Source organism: Monodelphis domestica, chromosome 5 (genome assembly GCF_027887165.1).
Source record: "Monodelphis domestica isolate mMonDom1 chromosome 5, mMonDom1.pri, whole genome shotgun sequence".
Classification (NCBI taxonomy): Eukaryota; Metazoa; Chordata; class Mammalia; order Didelphimorphia; family Didelphidae; genus Monodelphis; species Monodelphis domestica.
In genome coordinates, this window is record NC_077231.1 from 129,777,459 (window position 1) to 129,793,650 (window position 16,192).

The 16,192-nt window shown below is 35.0% G+C and overlaps 1 protein-coding gene across 22 annotated transcripts in view; it reads right to left on the minus strand.

Annotated features, from left to right (window-relative positions):
- The window catches only part of PLCZ1 (phospholipase C zeta 1), a 107,705-nt gene that overhangs the window by 10,004 nt on the left and 81,509 nt on the right, over window positions 1–16,192 (minus strand). For 16 of the 22 annotated variants that reach the window (XM_007503591.3, XM_016425888.2, XM_056799310.1 and 13 more), the window contains one exon: window positions 9,631–9,762. The exons of 2 other annotated variants lie outside the window; for them this stretch is intronic. In XM_007503591.3, coding sequence (XP_007503653.1) covers window positions 9,644–9,762 — 119 coding nt within the window. In that variant the 3' untranslated portion in view covers window positions 9,631–9,643. Of the gene's footprint in view, window positions 1–9,630; window positions 9,763–11,518; window positions 11,656–13,570; window positions 13,670–16,192 lie in introns of those variants that run through there. 4 more of the 22 variants (XR_008912193.1, XM_056799306.1, XR_008912191.1 and 1 more) reach the window with 3 other exon arrangements.

Here is a 16,192-nt window from a genome sequence, read left to right on the forward strand (position 1 = left end):
ATGGTCAATTATGTGGATGGTTTTCCTAATATTGAACCATCCTTGCATTGTTGGTATGAATCCTACCTGGTCACAGTGAATAACCCTTGTGATGACTTGCTGGAGGGTTTTTGTTAGTATCCTATTTAAGATTTTTGCATCTACATTCATTAAGGAGATTGGTCTATAGTTTCCTTTCTCTGTTTTTGGCCTGCCTGGCTTTGGGATCAGTAACATATTTGTGTTGTAGAATGAATTTATTATAACTCTTTCTTGGCTTATTCTTTCAAATAGTTTGTATGATATTGGGATTAGTTTTTCTTTTAATGTTTGATAGAATTCATTTGTGAATCCATCTGGACCTGGGGATTTTTTCTTAGGGAGTTCTTTGATGGCTTATTCAATTTCTTTTTTTTTTTTTTAGGTAATTTATTTCTTCCTCTGTTAGTCTAGGCAATTTATATTTTTGTAAATATTCCTCCATATCACCTAGATTGCCATATTTGTTGCCGTATAATTGGGCATAATAGTTTTTAATGACTGCCTTAACTTCCTCTTCATTAAAGGTGAGGCCTCCATTTACACCTTGGAAACTGTCAATTTAGTTTTCTTCTTTCCTTTTTTCAATTAGACTCACCAGTACTTTGTCTATATTATTTATTTTTTCAAAGTACTAGATACTAGACTTATTTATTAAATCAATAGTTCTTTGACTTTCGATTTCATTAATTTCTCCTTTGATTTTTAGGATCTCTAATTTAGTCTTCATCTGAAGATTTTTAATTTGTTCACTTTCTAGTTTTTTTTTATTTGAATGCCCAAGTCAATGACCTCTGCCCTACTTAATTTGTTAATATATTAATTCAAGGATATAAATTTCCCACTGAGTACTGCTTTGGCTGCATCCCCTAGATTTTGAAAGAATGTCTCATCATTGTCATTTTCTTCAATGAAGTTATTAATTGTTTCTATGATTTGTTCATTAACAGGTTTTGGAGAATCATATGGTTTAATTTCCAATTAATTTTTGATTTACCTCTCCATGTACCTTTACTAATTATTATTTTCATTGCATTGTGATCTGAGGTTTCATTTATTATTTCTGCTCTTTTGCACTTGTTTGCAATGTTTTTATGTCCTAATACATGGTCAATTTTTGTGAATGTACCATGTGCTGATGAAAAGAAGGTGTGTTTCTTGTTGTCCCTGTTTATTTTTCTCCACATATCTACTAACTCTAATTTTTCTTAGAATTCATTCACTTCTCTTAACTCTTTCTTATTTATTTTTTGGTTTGATTTATCTAGTTCTGATACAGGAAGATTCAGGTCTACCTCAAGTATAGTTTTTCTATCTATTTCATCCTTGAGCTCCACTAGTTTCTCCTTTAGAAATTTGAATGCTATGCCATTTGGTGCATACATGTTGAGTACAGATATTTCCTCATTGTCTATACTGCCTTTTATCAGGATGTAATTACCTTCCCTATCTCTTTTAACTAGATTTATTTTTACTTTGGCTTTGTCAGATATCATGATTGCAACTCCTGCCTTCTTTTATCAGTTGATGCCCAATAGATTTGGCTCCATCCTCTTACTTTCACCCTATGCGTATCTACCTTCCTCATGTGTGTTTCTTATAGACAGCATATGGTAGGGTTTTGTATTCTAATCCACTCTGCTATTCACTTGCATTTTATGGGTGAGTTCATTCCATTCACATTCAGAGTTATGATTGCCAGCTGTGTATTTCCCAGCATTTTGATTTCTACTCCTGGTCCTGCCTTTTCTTCTTTCACTATTTCCTTCTACACCAATGTTTGTTTTTAATCAATCCCCCTAGTTCCCACCCTTATTTTACTTTCCTTTCTACCCCCTTCCCTTCTTATTCCCCCCTTATTTTCTTTGCAGTCTTTTTAAAACTACCTCCCCACCTCCTCCCTCCCTTATACTGCTCCTCTCCCCACCAGTCCATTTGTTACCCTTCTACTCCCCTATAGGGTGCAAATCTATTCTCTGCCCCAATGGATTAGATTGTTCTTCCCTCTTTGGCTCAATTTCAAAGCATGTAAGAGTTGAGTATTTCCTATCTCCAACCTCTTTACCCTTCCAGTGTATTTATGTTCTCCCACCTCCCACCATGAGCTTCTTTGTGACATATAAATTTACCCCCATTTGTTTCTTTTCCCATTTCTTTTAGTATTAACCTCTTTTTCAGCTCTAGTTGTATATATATATATATATATATGTATATATATATATATTTATGCATACATATATCTATATACATATTTATGTCTTGACATTTCATCTTATACAGTTTGTCACTCTTCCCTCTAAGTGTAATTCTTCTAGCTGCCCAGGTGATAATAACAATTTTTAAGAGTTACTAATGACCTCTTTTGTTACAGGGGTACATAACATTTCAATTTATTGAGTCTCTTTAACAATTTTTTTGTTTTGTTTTTCTTTCTTCCCTCTTTTTTAATTACCTTTTGATGATTCTCTTGAGTTCTGTCTTTGGGCATCAAATTTTCTGTTCAGGTCTGGTCTTTTCTTTACAAATTCTTGGAATTCTTCTATTTTGTTGAATGATCATACTTTTCCCCTGTAAGAATATAGTCAATTTTGCTGGGTAGTTGACTCTTGGTTGTTGAGATATTTACCTTGATTTCCAGAATATCATATTCCATGTCTTTCAGTCCTTCTGTGTGGATGCAGCCAGATCCCACATTATCCTCACTGTTTCCATGGTATCTGAATGACTTCTTGGCAGCTTGTAATATTTTTTCTTTGGTCTGGTAGTTCTTGAATTTGGCTATAACATTCCTGGGTGTGGTCATTTGGGGATTGAGTACAGGAGATGATCTGTGGATTCTTTCATTCTCCACTTTTCCCTCTTGTTCTAGAATATTGAGGCAGTTTTCTTGAATAATTTCCTGTAGTATTATGTCCAGGCTTTTTCTTTTGGCATCAGCTTCTGGTAGACCAATGATTCTTAAATTGTCTCTCCTCAGAAGATTTTCTAAATCGTCTCTTTTGTGAATGAGATGCTTCACATTTTCCTCAATTTTTTCATTCTTTTGGTTTTGTTTTATAGTGTCCTGCTGCCTTGTGAGGTCACTTAATTCTAGTTGTTGTAATCTGGTTCTTAAAGACTGGATTTCATCCCTAGCTTTTTGGTCATGCTTCTCCTTCTTGTCTGATTTTCTTTGGAGGTCATCTTTCATTCTCTTTACCTCATCTCTTATCTCCTTTGACTCATCTTTTATCTCCTTTGCCTCATTTTCAAGTTGGTTGATTTTGGATTTCAAGACACTATTTTCTGTTTCCAGATGACTTACTTAGTTTTTAAATTCTTTTCCCAATTGTCTTCAGCCTCTCTGAATTGTGTTTTGAATTGCATTTTGTGTTCTTCCAAATCCTGTACCCAATTCACTGGGATTTCTGTTTTATTGCTTGCCTCCTCCTCTGTTCTGTTTGCTCTTAGATTGTTGCCTATACAGAAGCTGTCGATTGTAATTTCTTTCTTCTTTTTCTGTTTTTTGCTCATTTTACACCTTCTTTGCTCCCCATATTTTTCTGTGCTCTTGCTCCTCTCTTTTGGTTTTGGGGATTTTTGTCAGTTTCCCCTCTTGGTGCTTTGTCAGGAGATCTCTCTGTGCAGTCTATATAGGGAAGGGGTGTTGAAGTTTGAGCTTCCCAGTCCTCTGCTGGCTTTTGATTGGATTAAAGTCCAGCAGTCTGTGGGGAAGGAGTGTTCGAGCTTGGGCTTCCCTGATCTCTGAAGATTTTTGATGGGATAAAGTTCAGCCAGGTTGGGCTGGATGTCCTCTGAGGCCAAAACCTCCTGGAAAGATGGAGCAATATGGAGGGTCTCCACAGCTCTGACCTGGCTGCCCATTCTGTGCTCCCTCTCCAGTTCCTTCCCCGCCATCTGTGTTCAACAGTCTGAGCCTGGCACAGCCCTGGCCACAAGGTCCACCCTCCAGACCAGCACCTTTGCCCACCCAGAGGTTCCTGCTGCCGCTGGAGGATTAGCACTCTAAGTGTGGGGGGGGGGAGGGATCCTGGGACCTTCCTTTTGCCTTCCCCTTAAACCCAAGTGTTCTCGTATTCCAGCTTTGGGGGGTGGGGCATACCTTTTGAATTGAGTCTAGCAGAAGGGTTCCTTGGCTCTGTCTTGTTATTAGGTTTGATTTTCAGTCCCCTAGGAGCATTCAGTTTGTGGTCAATAAGGAAAGGTATTCAGAGGTCTGACCTTCTGCTGCTTTTAGGCCACCATCTTGACTCCACCCTCCAGTGTAAGATTCTTTACTTATATCATATGACTAATGTTACCCTTCTTCCCAAATCTACCTTCTGAATTCATTCATAAAACTGATTAGATATAGAAGTTGAGAAGGTATGAGATGTTTAATATTATATATAATGAGGATCCCAGAATCAATACCCAAATTTCAAGTTATTCCATCAGTCTTCTTCTACTCAATACAATAGCTCACAATTTCTCTACCTGTGTGTTAATTTTTTTTCCTAATCAGTCAGAAGACACAATTATTTCACAGGCATAAATGGAATATCATAATGAGAAATGTGGCACTAGACTTCTGTAATACTATATGCCTGGAGACACTCTTCCCACAAAGAGTGAGATTAAAGAGCACACATAGGTGTCATCATGATGGGAACACATGTAGCAAGGGTACACTTCATGACTTTGCCACATTAGAGTCACTGATAGCTTCTGGTGATCTCACTGCCATGTTTTCTCTAGGCTTGTACTCAAGGCATTGTGTGGTGCTTTCTTCTGGGCTTACCACAAGGTGTCAAGGTACATTTCTTCTGCTACCCACTGGGTATCAAGCCTTTGCTTCTCTCTGTATTTCTTTCCTAGATTTCCCTGTTCACTTATAGGCAAGAAACTCTTATGGCATATGCTGCTGATAGCAAGGTCTGGGCTTCAGTTCTCCAGGGTCAGCTGCCACTTCAGCCTGATGACTAGAAAGTATTTGTCTGATAAAGATTGGCTGATAGCCCTTTAGGCATAGCCAGAATACAACCAATTTATAAAAGCCAGGTGGAATGGCCTCAGATCAAAAATAGTCTTTTGCTTTTAATCCTATATCTGAAGCTTAGATCAAGATAACTTTGTTCCAAAAAACTCTCTGACCGGATTAGAAATTCCCAAGACCCTCTCTGGTTTTCCAGCACAAAAAAAAATGTTAGAGGCAAGGTCACTGTTCTCCACCCACTCTTACTAAATTTATTAGGAGTATCTGTCAACAGCAGAACCCTCTTAGCTTTGGAATTCTGTGACTATTTTAGCCACTGGGGGCAGGGGGTAGTGGACAGAACCTTACTGCCTCTCTCTCTCTCTACACACACACACACACACACTACATGCATGATTCTTACTCTAGGTATGACATATTCTTACATATATTGTTCGAAAATCACTTAAAATAGAAATGTATCTTTACCACTAGAGAATATGTGCACAGGCAGTTAATGTATTTAAACTGAATGTCTTCTCTCTTAGAAGTACCTGAATAATTATGTGATAAAAATACCAATTTTTCTCACAGTATAAGAGAGAAAATGTTGTTGAGAACAGTAGTATTCTCCTTTTGCTGCAATGATTTGCATATCCTGCTTAGTAGAAGTGTTCTGATTATTTTAAGATGATAGGTTACAGCCTATCATCTTAAAATGAAGCATATCAAATCTTAAAGCTAATTCTTTTGTCTCTTGTTCTTTAGTGGCATATGCTGCTGAAAATGATTTTAGTGTAGAATTGATGTGACAGGAGAGCAAAAGAAGAATAAAATAAAGCAACAAATAATCATTGCTGACTTGATCAATTTGGTTTTCTATACATGGATCCTAAAAGTAGTTTCTCTGTGCATGTTTGTATATATGTGTGCCTTAAACTACAATTCATTACAAACAGATAAGTAGGGCACTGAGCAGTGATGTGTAGTGGGAAATTCCTGATTTGAGTATATAGGTAGCATTCTGAGAATTTATTTATTTCCCACCTTCCATTCTAAACTATCATTTTCCTGCTTATATTTTTCCATTCTTCTTTAAGAGCCATAATTTCTCTCCCCAATTTCTTCCTCTGAGAGGCAATGTGCATTGTAAATAGAATGTTACTCTTGGAGACAGCAGGAATTGGGTGGAAAACACACTTCTGATGCTTAATAGCTGTGCAAGTATAGATAAGTAGCTTAACATCTCTGAGCTTTGGGCAATTCTCTAAAACTATAAATTATAGACAGATTATAATCTGAGTTAGTGGAAAGAGTTTAAAATTATAGATCTAAACTTCTGATATCAGTAAATTCTGACTATGCTTTTTAGAGAAATGGTGGCATTGGTATGTCAATATTTTAACTAAATAGATGAATATTGGATAACCCAGCTTCCTTCATCATTTCAAATAGTAAGATTTCTGTCAAAGTAAAAGAATGACCAAAAAAGAGGGAAAGGAAAATAAATTCTTATGAAGAAAAAGCCAACAGAAAATAAAACAACATTGAGACTAAAGAAATGATTGAACATAAATGATTCGCTAATATAAAGAAGACATACCCTTGGGGAAAGACTGAAGGAGAAATTTCCCGAAAAAATATAATGGAACAGTAAAAATAGATAGTTCTCCCCAAAGTGGGATGGAACAGATGGAGGCATAACATGCACTTTCAAAGATTCAGAAGAATCCCCAAAGTGGTTGAGAAGTTTAATTGAAGAAATAAAAGATGAGATTTGTCAATAATCTCTTATTTTTTTAATGTTCCTGTTTATTGATGTTTGTTAAATTCATACTGAAAAGAAGAAAAATTTTTAAGAGGGAAAATAGATATTTTGCTTAGACTATGACATTTCCTTAGACTTCTATCAATTCCTAAGTCTTTGAGAGGAATTAATGATGAACAATGACCTCAGCCCCAAATAGAATAGAAGAAATAGAATGAGCAGGATTAAATTTGGAAATTTAAGCTATACTTTCAAAGAATTGTCTCAGCTTCTATTAAACTTCATCATAAAATTCCATGATTTTTGAAGAATCAAAATTACAAATCTTAAAGAGAATGGCTGAAATGCAACTCGTAAGCACCATAGAAACAACAATTGCATAATTTTAACTCCTTCCATTCTCAGAGATTATAATATGTCTGTAACCTATAATCTGTAGGAATTATCTGAGGTTCAAAGAGGTTAGGTAACTTGTCCATACTCACATAGTTAGTATGTCAAAAATGGGTTTAAACTCCTCTCTTCATAACGCCAAATCAAAAATTCTATCCACCAATGCACATTGCTTCTCAAATTTAAAAAAAAAATAAGGAGTGAAATTATAGACCTTAAAAATGATTTGAAGAGATAAACATAAGAACTGACAGTTTAGAACAAAAAGTTGGAAATAGTAATATTGCATATGTTGAAAAACTGAATAGCTGGTACAGAATGGAAAAATGTAGAGTGACAAAAAAAAATATTAAAGTAAAATAATGAGGGCAAAATTAACACACATAAATCCCCTAAGAACTAAAGCAATTGTGTATCTGAACAAAAATACTGGAAAAAATCTATATCGATAGACCTTTGGCAACTATTGAAAGGGATTTTAAAGGAGTATGCTTATTTTCAGCATCAAATATCCCCTTGACAAAAATTAATCATGTGCTAGGTAATTTAGTGCAAGAATAAATGCACAAAATATATATTTTTAAAGGCTCACTTGTAGTTTAAGAATTCTGATAAACACTGGATAATAAAACATATTTTAATTGTATGAACTGATTACATAAAATAGAAAAACTTCATAGAATAAAATTAATTTGTATAAGAAGAAAAACTATTAATAATAGTTGCATAAAATATTTCTGATGTATTAATCTTTTTAATTTTATGCATGCATGTGTATACATGAATTATGTATTTCATATGTGTATATACATGTCTATCCATATAATTCTTATATTTTATATATGGACTCTATGTTAATTAATTTATACAAAATTATATCACAGGCTTGTAAACATATAATGTAAGGGCCCATGCATGTAATTCATAAGCACATCTATATATAAATTTATATATATAATATTTATACATTTTAATTTATTACAAAAATATATGGCATACAACTCTGCATATTTGCCACAGTTTCTTTTTGGATTTGTTGATCTTTTTTTAGCAGGACAAGAAATGATACTAGTTGAAAACATAAAATGTCTTAAAAATAGTATAGACAAGTTTTAATTAATAGACCCCTTACACAATAATCAAGGGAACTTAGAATGTATGGAGGTATATTCCTGACCTTTGAATAGAATGTTAAGAAGGTTAATTTAACCTTTAGTGTCATTGTCATAAAAGAGACACTTGGGCTGGACAGACTATGAGCAAACATTGTCCAGTTTATTTTCTCCTTATCTTTCCTTTTTTCCCCTTTATTTCATCACTTTGATGCTTTCCTTTGGCCCTTTTGTATGGTGATATTCTTCTATTGATCATTAAGTTTTGTTTTATAATTTTATATCAAGGAAATCTAATACCAACTCCATAGAATGGTCTTGCAGCTGATATTACTAGGTCCAGCTGACCTGACAAGGTATGAAAACATTGTGTCACTGAAGTTAGAAATAACTCTCATATTTATGCATGTGCATATAAATAATTTATCACTTTTAAAGCTCTCATTTTGATAAGCTTTCCTACAGATTTGTTTCTGTAGGCTATCTTTTTTTGTATACAGTCACTGTATACAAAAAAAGATAGCCTACAGAAACAAACTGTAGGAACAAATCTGTAGGAAGGATTATCAAAATGAGAGCTTTATACGTATATATATATATATATATATATATGTATGTATATATAATTCTATATCAAATGGGGTAACACTTATCCCAGCACACTATTGGCTGGTGGAATGAAAGAAGATGAACCACAGTGCTGTGTTCTGTGTCTTAGGTTCTGATTGGCTCAGTGACTATAGGTTATTAAGAATGTGGAATCGGTTTATAGAAAAGTGGGAAGGGTTTATATAAAGCCTTAAAATTTATATAAATAATAATATAATGCTGCTAGTTCATGGATTTTCACCTGTCATGGGGATCTCTGGAACAAAACTCCCGTGACAGGTGAGGGATCACTGTATGTCTTATATGTACCTGTTCATGTAACATGCTTTATCTTTTATTAGAATATAAGATCCTTGAGGGAAGAGCCCTTTTTTGCCTGAATTTTGTTGAACCCTCAACACTTCATAAAGTTCCTGGCACATGGTAAGCACTCAATGCATGTTGATTGAGTAATTGATTCTAGATTGATTCTAAAGAAGCCACTCACGGCCAGATTTTTCTAAGAAATCCTCAGGTAAGAAGCTTCCTGCATCATTGCCATATCTCTACCACCAGTCCTCTCAGAAAACAGGTTGCAGAAACTGCTTACAGGCAATGTGTAGCAGATTTCTCCTCATGTATCTGAGAGGTGATTTTTTAAAATTCCTCAAGCTCTTCTAGGAAGTGAAGTCCCCTTTAATGATTTCCCATATAAAAAGAAAGGCATGAAAAATACATAATAATATGCCCCCAAATATAGAATTTACAATGAAGGAGATAGATAATTTGAAGCTTACATTTTCTTCAAAATTAAGCTCCAACAGTGAAGCAGTATGTACAGAGTGGAATAGTGAGACTTTCTTGGGAGGCTTTCTTGAAAGGCAATGAGAAGTAGTGAAAAGACATCATAGCTGACAATAAAAATTTGTCTAAAAGGAAGAGAGAGAAGGAAAATTCACCTGTCTTATTTTTCCTGATCATGAAGTCTTTCAGTTCTACAAGCAACCCTTTAAGTTGCTGAGATGCTCACTTGCATCAGTAGAGGATCCCCATCCCAAGGTTTTCTGTGAAATCACAATTCTATTACTTTATCCCCACCCTTCCCTTTCTCTCCCCCTTCCTGATTCCATAAAATATTACAATGAATATAAATTGGTCATTTGCTCTTTTTCTCCTTCAAAGAACACAAGAATAAGCCATGATAGGTTTTTGGTTCTCCCAGAGGTTATACAAATAATCAGCAAGTAAAATAACTGTCAAATTGAACAACCTGAAGAATTAAAGACAATTTAGCCCAGAGTTCAATAAAATATCCCAATAAGTGGGGGTAATCAATAAAAAAAATGAAACCAGAGAACCTAAGAACAATGATGATAGTACCATTTTATTCATCTTCCAAGTGTCTTCCAAGAATGAAAAGTCAGTGATTTTATAAACTTTAAAATTTTATTTTTAAGAAGCATTTATTAAGTATCAGGTGCCAAGCATTGTGATAAGTACCTTACAAATATTTCATTTTATTCTCATAATATGCCTGGGAGGTAAATGCTGTTATTATCCTCATTTTGGAGATTTGGTAACTGAGGCAGACAGAATTTGGTAAATGACTTAGAGTCACATGGCTAGTAAACATCTGGGGCAATATTTGAATTCAGGTCTTTCTGATTCAAAGTCCCAATATTCCATTTACTCAACCACCCAGATGAGTTGACAATCTTAAAAGTTTCTAACATTGGATTCATTAATTTGACTCAGCAGTTGAATTTTAAAAGAAAAAACTTTAGTTGTAAGTATAAAAAATGTAAACAGTTAACATACTTTCATGCTCAATAGTCCCTTTTGTGTTTTGCTGAGCAATAGCAGATGGTTTTCCTTATGCAAAAAGTCATTATTACCACCCTTCATACTGATGTAAGAATATGTATTAAGTTTCCTCCATCTAGTATGTGAGGTATATGACATTCTGAAAGGAATAATCTTATTGAAGTCAGAAAGGTCAGAATATGAAGTAGAAGAGAAGTCATATTTAAAAGTGAAAAACAACAATATGTGCATGCATTGTAATTTTTAAATTTATAAAATGACAATTCAGCAAGACCAGGCAGAACAATGCATAAATACTATATACAAGGAAGCTGTATATGGTTATAATGAAAAATCAATTTAATAGACCTTCATAAAACATCTGTGTAATTCGAATCAAAGAATCAAATCTGCTGTTTTATATTTATGTCTGAGAACATAATGGCTGACTAATTTCTAAGGAATAGAACACAAAGAATCTGACAAAGTAATTTCAACAACTAAATATACATATAAACGTAAGAAATTTTCATATTCCTCACTTCAATATACTGCTAAATATTTTACTACTGTTTCATTTCCTTTTTCTCTTCTTTCTTTTTCTTAAGTCCACATTTATTATTTCCCTAATTATGGGAACTTTGATGAGGAAACTCCCTCTATCAATGCAGATCAGCAACTATTCTGGAACTCAGAGAGTTACATGAGAAGCTGAGAGGCTAAGCAACTTGTCTAGCATCCCACTAGCAACACAAGACTAGCATCTATCAGAGAGAAGACTTGAACTCATCTTCATGATTCTCAGGACAACATCGTGACTACTGTTGCAGCTGATCAAAATATGGGGAAATTATGTACATATTACTAAAAAGAATGTAGACATTCACTTTGGTTGCTTTATTGAGAATCAGAGAATTTAGAATATTGTAAATGCTATGAATGATACCACACATAAACAAATAGTGAAGCAGGATCAAGACTGTCACCTGATTTGGAAAACAGAGGAATGGTGCGATAACCTATAAATGAAATCAAAATTAGTTAGAATAATGAAAATAAGTTAATTAAAGGTTGCTACAGTATTGTTATAGAAAAAAATAATCTGATTTTTTGCTAGGCAGATTTTTAAAAATACAAAATGTCTTTAAATTTTTCCAAAATAAAATAATCAATTTCTATTCAGGTATAGTTCTATATTTTGTACAGTTCTAATACCTATTAATGATTTTTTAAAAACAGTACAATTATAGCTGAATTTTGGAGTTTAGCTATGTGACCTAATTATTGGGGTAGAATATCAAAAAAGTTGACACTGAGATTCTTATTTGAAGCAACTGGAAAATTTTTTATGGTCTCTGAGTTCTAATCCTGAAGAGAGGGACTGATTTTATCACCACCTCCCTCCATTAAAGACCTTTATCAACTATAATCAAGTAAACATAATATCAACAAGATGTACCATTAGTTGAAGCAGCTAAGTGGCTCAATGGAGAGAGTACCAGGCCTAGAGATGGGAAATCCTGGCTTCAGAAATTGCCTCAGACACTTTCTAGCTGTGTGACCCTGGGCAAGTCTCTTAATTCCCTTTGCCTAGCCCTTACTCTTCTTCTCCCTTGGAACAAATACTGAGTATCAATTCTAAGATACAGGGTACAGTTGTTTTTTTTAAAGCATCAAAAGTAGAGGTTCCATCAATGTAACAATGTAAAAGGATCTTTTTGTTGCTGTATTGACTGATTTGTTAGTTCCTACCTATGCAACTACCCCAGTTGTATTATTAATAACTCCAGTTCACGTTCCAACCTCTTATTCTCTAAATTTGTGATCCAAACCACTGCTTGACCAAACATACTCTTTCTACCCCAGATCTCTCTCCCTCTTACACTTTTATTTCCTGGTACTAATTGAAACCTACTTTTCCTCTGAGAAAAATCTCCCCATCTCCAAGATCAGGCCAAGGAAGAGAAAATAATACTCTCTTTTCTCTCTGCTCCCACATCTACTCTTTCATTATGATTTGACAACCTGAACTTCACTTAAAGCTCATCTTCTTTTGATTCTTGTACCTTTCCTTGACCTGGAAACGTCTTACTAATGAATTCATCCTCTGATTCATGATCCTTGTCATCACACACTCGACATCTTTAATAACTTCAATATTCATACTGATGTCCCAACTGATGGGCTTCATCTCCTACACTCCCATAATCACTATCTTCACACCTTTCAGTTCACCATCACCCCCAAAATATTCACATCCCCATCAGAAGCTAAATTCTTCTCTGATCTTAATGTTCTTTTCAAAAGATTCTCTCACAAACTCATTTTTCCTAATCCTTTTCTTCACCATCATTGAGAAGTCTAGTCTCTCAATCTCTCCTTTTTCCCAGTCTGTCATATCTCCTTACTCTTGATCATATTTCCTTCCATTTACTCTAAGATATACTTCAATATAATCTTCTCCAGTTTGTGTTTACCTTAATCCCTGGCTTTCTTCCATTTCTATTCTCTCCCAAATCTATTCCTGAGAAGCCAAGAAAGGATGAATGAATAAAAATTTAAACCAAAAACCAAAAACCACTGTGCTAATGCTTTATGCTGTCTACACTCTGCTGGGTCCTCTGACCTTTAAGACAATCATTTTTTCATCTCACTGATTTCTGAAAAGGGAAATTACATAATGGATGATGTGCTAGGATGTGGAGTACTCAGAATTGAGATTAAATTCCATTTATGACACTTAAAAGCTATATGACCAAGGGTAAGTCACTTCTTTGATCCTCAAGCAACTGATAAGAACGTAAATTCTAGATACATTGTGATTTACATTATGGAGACAGTTACCATATAATATGTAGCCCAGGTCTCAAGCATAGGCATTTACATAAGACTCTCCTCACTGAGAAGAGAAGGATAACTATGCTTTATACTTGCATGAAGGGCAGAGTAGTGAGAAATTAGAAGAGAATTGTTCTTCTGGTTTCCAGCTTCCAGAGAGTACACATTATTCTAGGTCTCTTCAGAGAGAGGTCCCTGGAGGAAGAAAAAGACTTTGGGGGAGAAGCCAACATGTAGAGGGGCCAGTACCTTGTGTACATCCTTATACCCAGCTTGCCTCACTAGAAACTTCAGAGAATTTCTGCTTGGGTGAAATTTGGTACTATATCTTTCTTAGTTGAGATATAGATCTCACTAGCAGGGGGAGAGCTCAGTCCTCTGGATGTTGTTGTTTTGTCATTTCAGTGATGTCTAACTCTTCCTAACCCCAACTGGGGATTATCTTGTCAAAGATATTGGAGTAGTTTGTCATTTCCTTCTCCAACTCATTTTATAGATGAAGAACTGAGGCAAATAGGTTTAAGTGACTTGTCCAGGGTCACATAGTTAAGTAAGTGTCTGAGGCCAGATTTGAATGCAGGAAGATGAGTCTTCCTGACTCAAGGCCCAGTGCTCTATCTACGTCACCTAGCTGGCAAATTCTTTTTTTTCAAATCCTTAATTTCTGTCTTAGTAATAGCTCTTAAGACAGGAAGGGGAGGGCTAGGCAAATAGGGATAAATAATTTGATCAGGGTCACACAGAAGTGTCTGAGGTCAAATTTGAACCCAGGTCCTCCCAATTCCAAGTCTGGGGACTATGCTACTTAGCTGCCCATAGCTGTTAAGTTAATATTTGTATAACTTTTTAAATTTATATTTATCACCTTGAATAAATAGATTTATTTGCTATGATGGTCTTTGTATAACTATAATTTGTAGGAGAGTCAAGCCTTTGAATATAGCCTTAGAAATATCTTTTCCATTAAATAGCTGCTAAGCAGAGAGGCTTGAACCCCAAAATTATTTCCCTTAAACTAGAATATTCCATCCTGATGTTCTCTCTCTGAGGAAAGCAGCGAGGCTAGTTTCATGCCCCCATTCTTTTGCTCCCTTCTTTGGCAGGCAGGTACTGAAGTCTCCTTTAAAGAAAGATGAGTGATGCTCCATAGCTATCTGTTCCTAGACTGTGAGTTTAAGGACATAATGGATTGTGGTTTTGCCTTTCTTTGCATTTCCTAATGTTTTGCACTTCCTGCTTCCCTTTGAGTCACATGTTGATAACACATTAGCAATATGGTTAACATTCACCCCTTACATTGATGTAAAACTTGACATATTTGACACAAATTTCCTATAAACCCCACCACCACCAAAGCTCTGACAGCTCTTTTCTCAAGCCCACAATTGCACTCCATCTTCCTTTCCTAACTGACCTAGTTTTGTCACTCCCTAATAAATCTTTTACACCAAACCCAAAGTAATCTTCCTTAGTCTTAAAGTATAACCAAGTCACACCCTTGCTCAAGTGCTTCCAGTGTCTCTTGATTGTCTACAGCACTGGTATCAAATTCAAAGAGGCATTCCTTTAGAAATTACAAGTTGCCATTTTATGTTTTAAATTAAATTAATTTTCTTAATAACTTTTTAATCTAATTCCCATTAAATTCAGAATTTTCCAGGGCATCTTGCTACCCTTGGACCTTGAGTTTGACACCTCTGATCTATCAGATTACTACTTCTTAGATTTAGGTTCTTCCATGTTTGACTTGGCCTACTAGACTGCTAATCATTTTCTGGTCTTATGCCACTTTCTCCTGCTTCTGTGATCTGTCTCTTTAACTGACTCCCTTCATAACTCTGACAGTTAAAATTCTTTCCTTCAAGGTTCAATTCAGGTGCCATCTCTTCTATGAAGTTATTCCTGATTACTCCTGCTAAAGACAATCTTTTTCTCTGAATTTTTCATGCCCAGATATTTGATTTTACCTAGGAACTTTCCCCCCATTTTAATATTTATTATAATTATTTGAATATAGGTGCTCCCCATCCCCCATTAATTTGCACACTTCTTAAAGGTATACAATATTTCACTTTTCATCTTTGCATCCTCATCACCAAACAATGTGCTTGACAAATCATAAACACTTAAGTGTTTATTGAAATGAATTGAACAGTAAGATTTATCAAGAATTTGGTCAGATAAAGATAAGAAGAGGAGGCTGTCCTATAGTGGGAGCTGGGGATCAGATTGTGAGTTTCTTGAGGACATGGATTGTGTGTTTACCCTTCTTTCCATTCTAGAGCTCAGAACTTTAAATGTGTGTTGACTGATTGCAAAGGACTAAGATGAAATTATAAGAATGCTTTCGAGTTCTGAAACTGATACCTTTTTCATGTGTTCCACTTTTCTTTCTGCTATAGGTTTTGATTTTGTTAACTAAACATAATATTAGAAAAGCCTAACCACTTAAAAATATTAATACTTGAGTCACTTCTGTTTGTTCTGCACTAACTCTAAGTCAAGACTGCTTCACTTATCATCTAAATAATGTAAAAGTCTTCTACCTCATATCCTCCCTATAGCCTTTCCTATCTCCAACTTATCCTGCTTTCAGATTCCATATTACATTTCCTAAGGAATCTGACCATGTCACTTACTGATGAAATACATCCTCCTGTGTATGAGCTCCCTCCTGATTAAAATCTATGCCCAGCCGGACATTTAAGGCCCTCAATA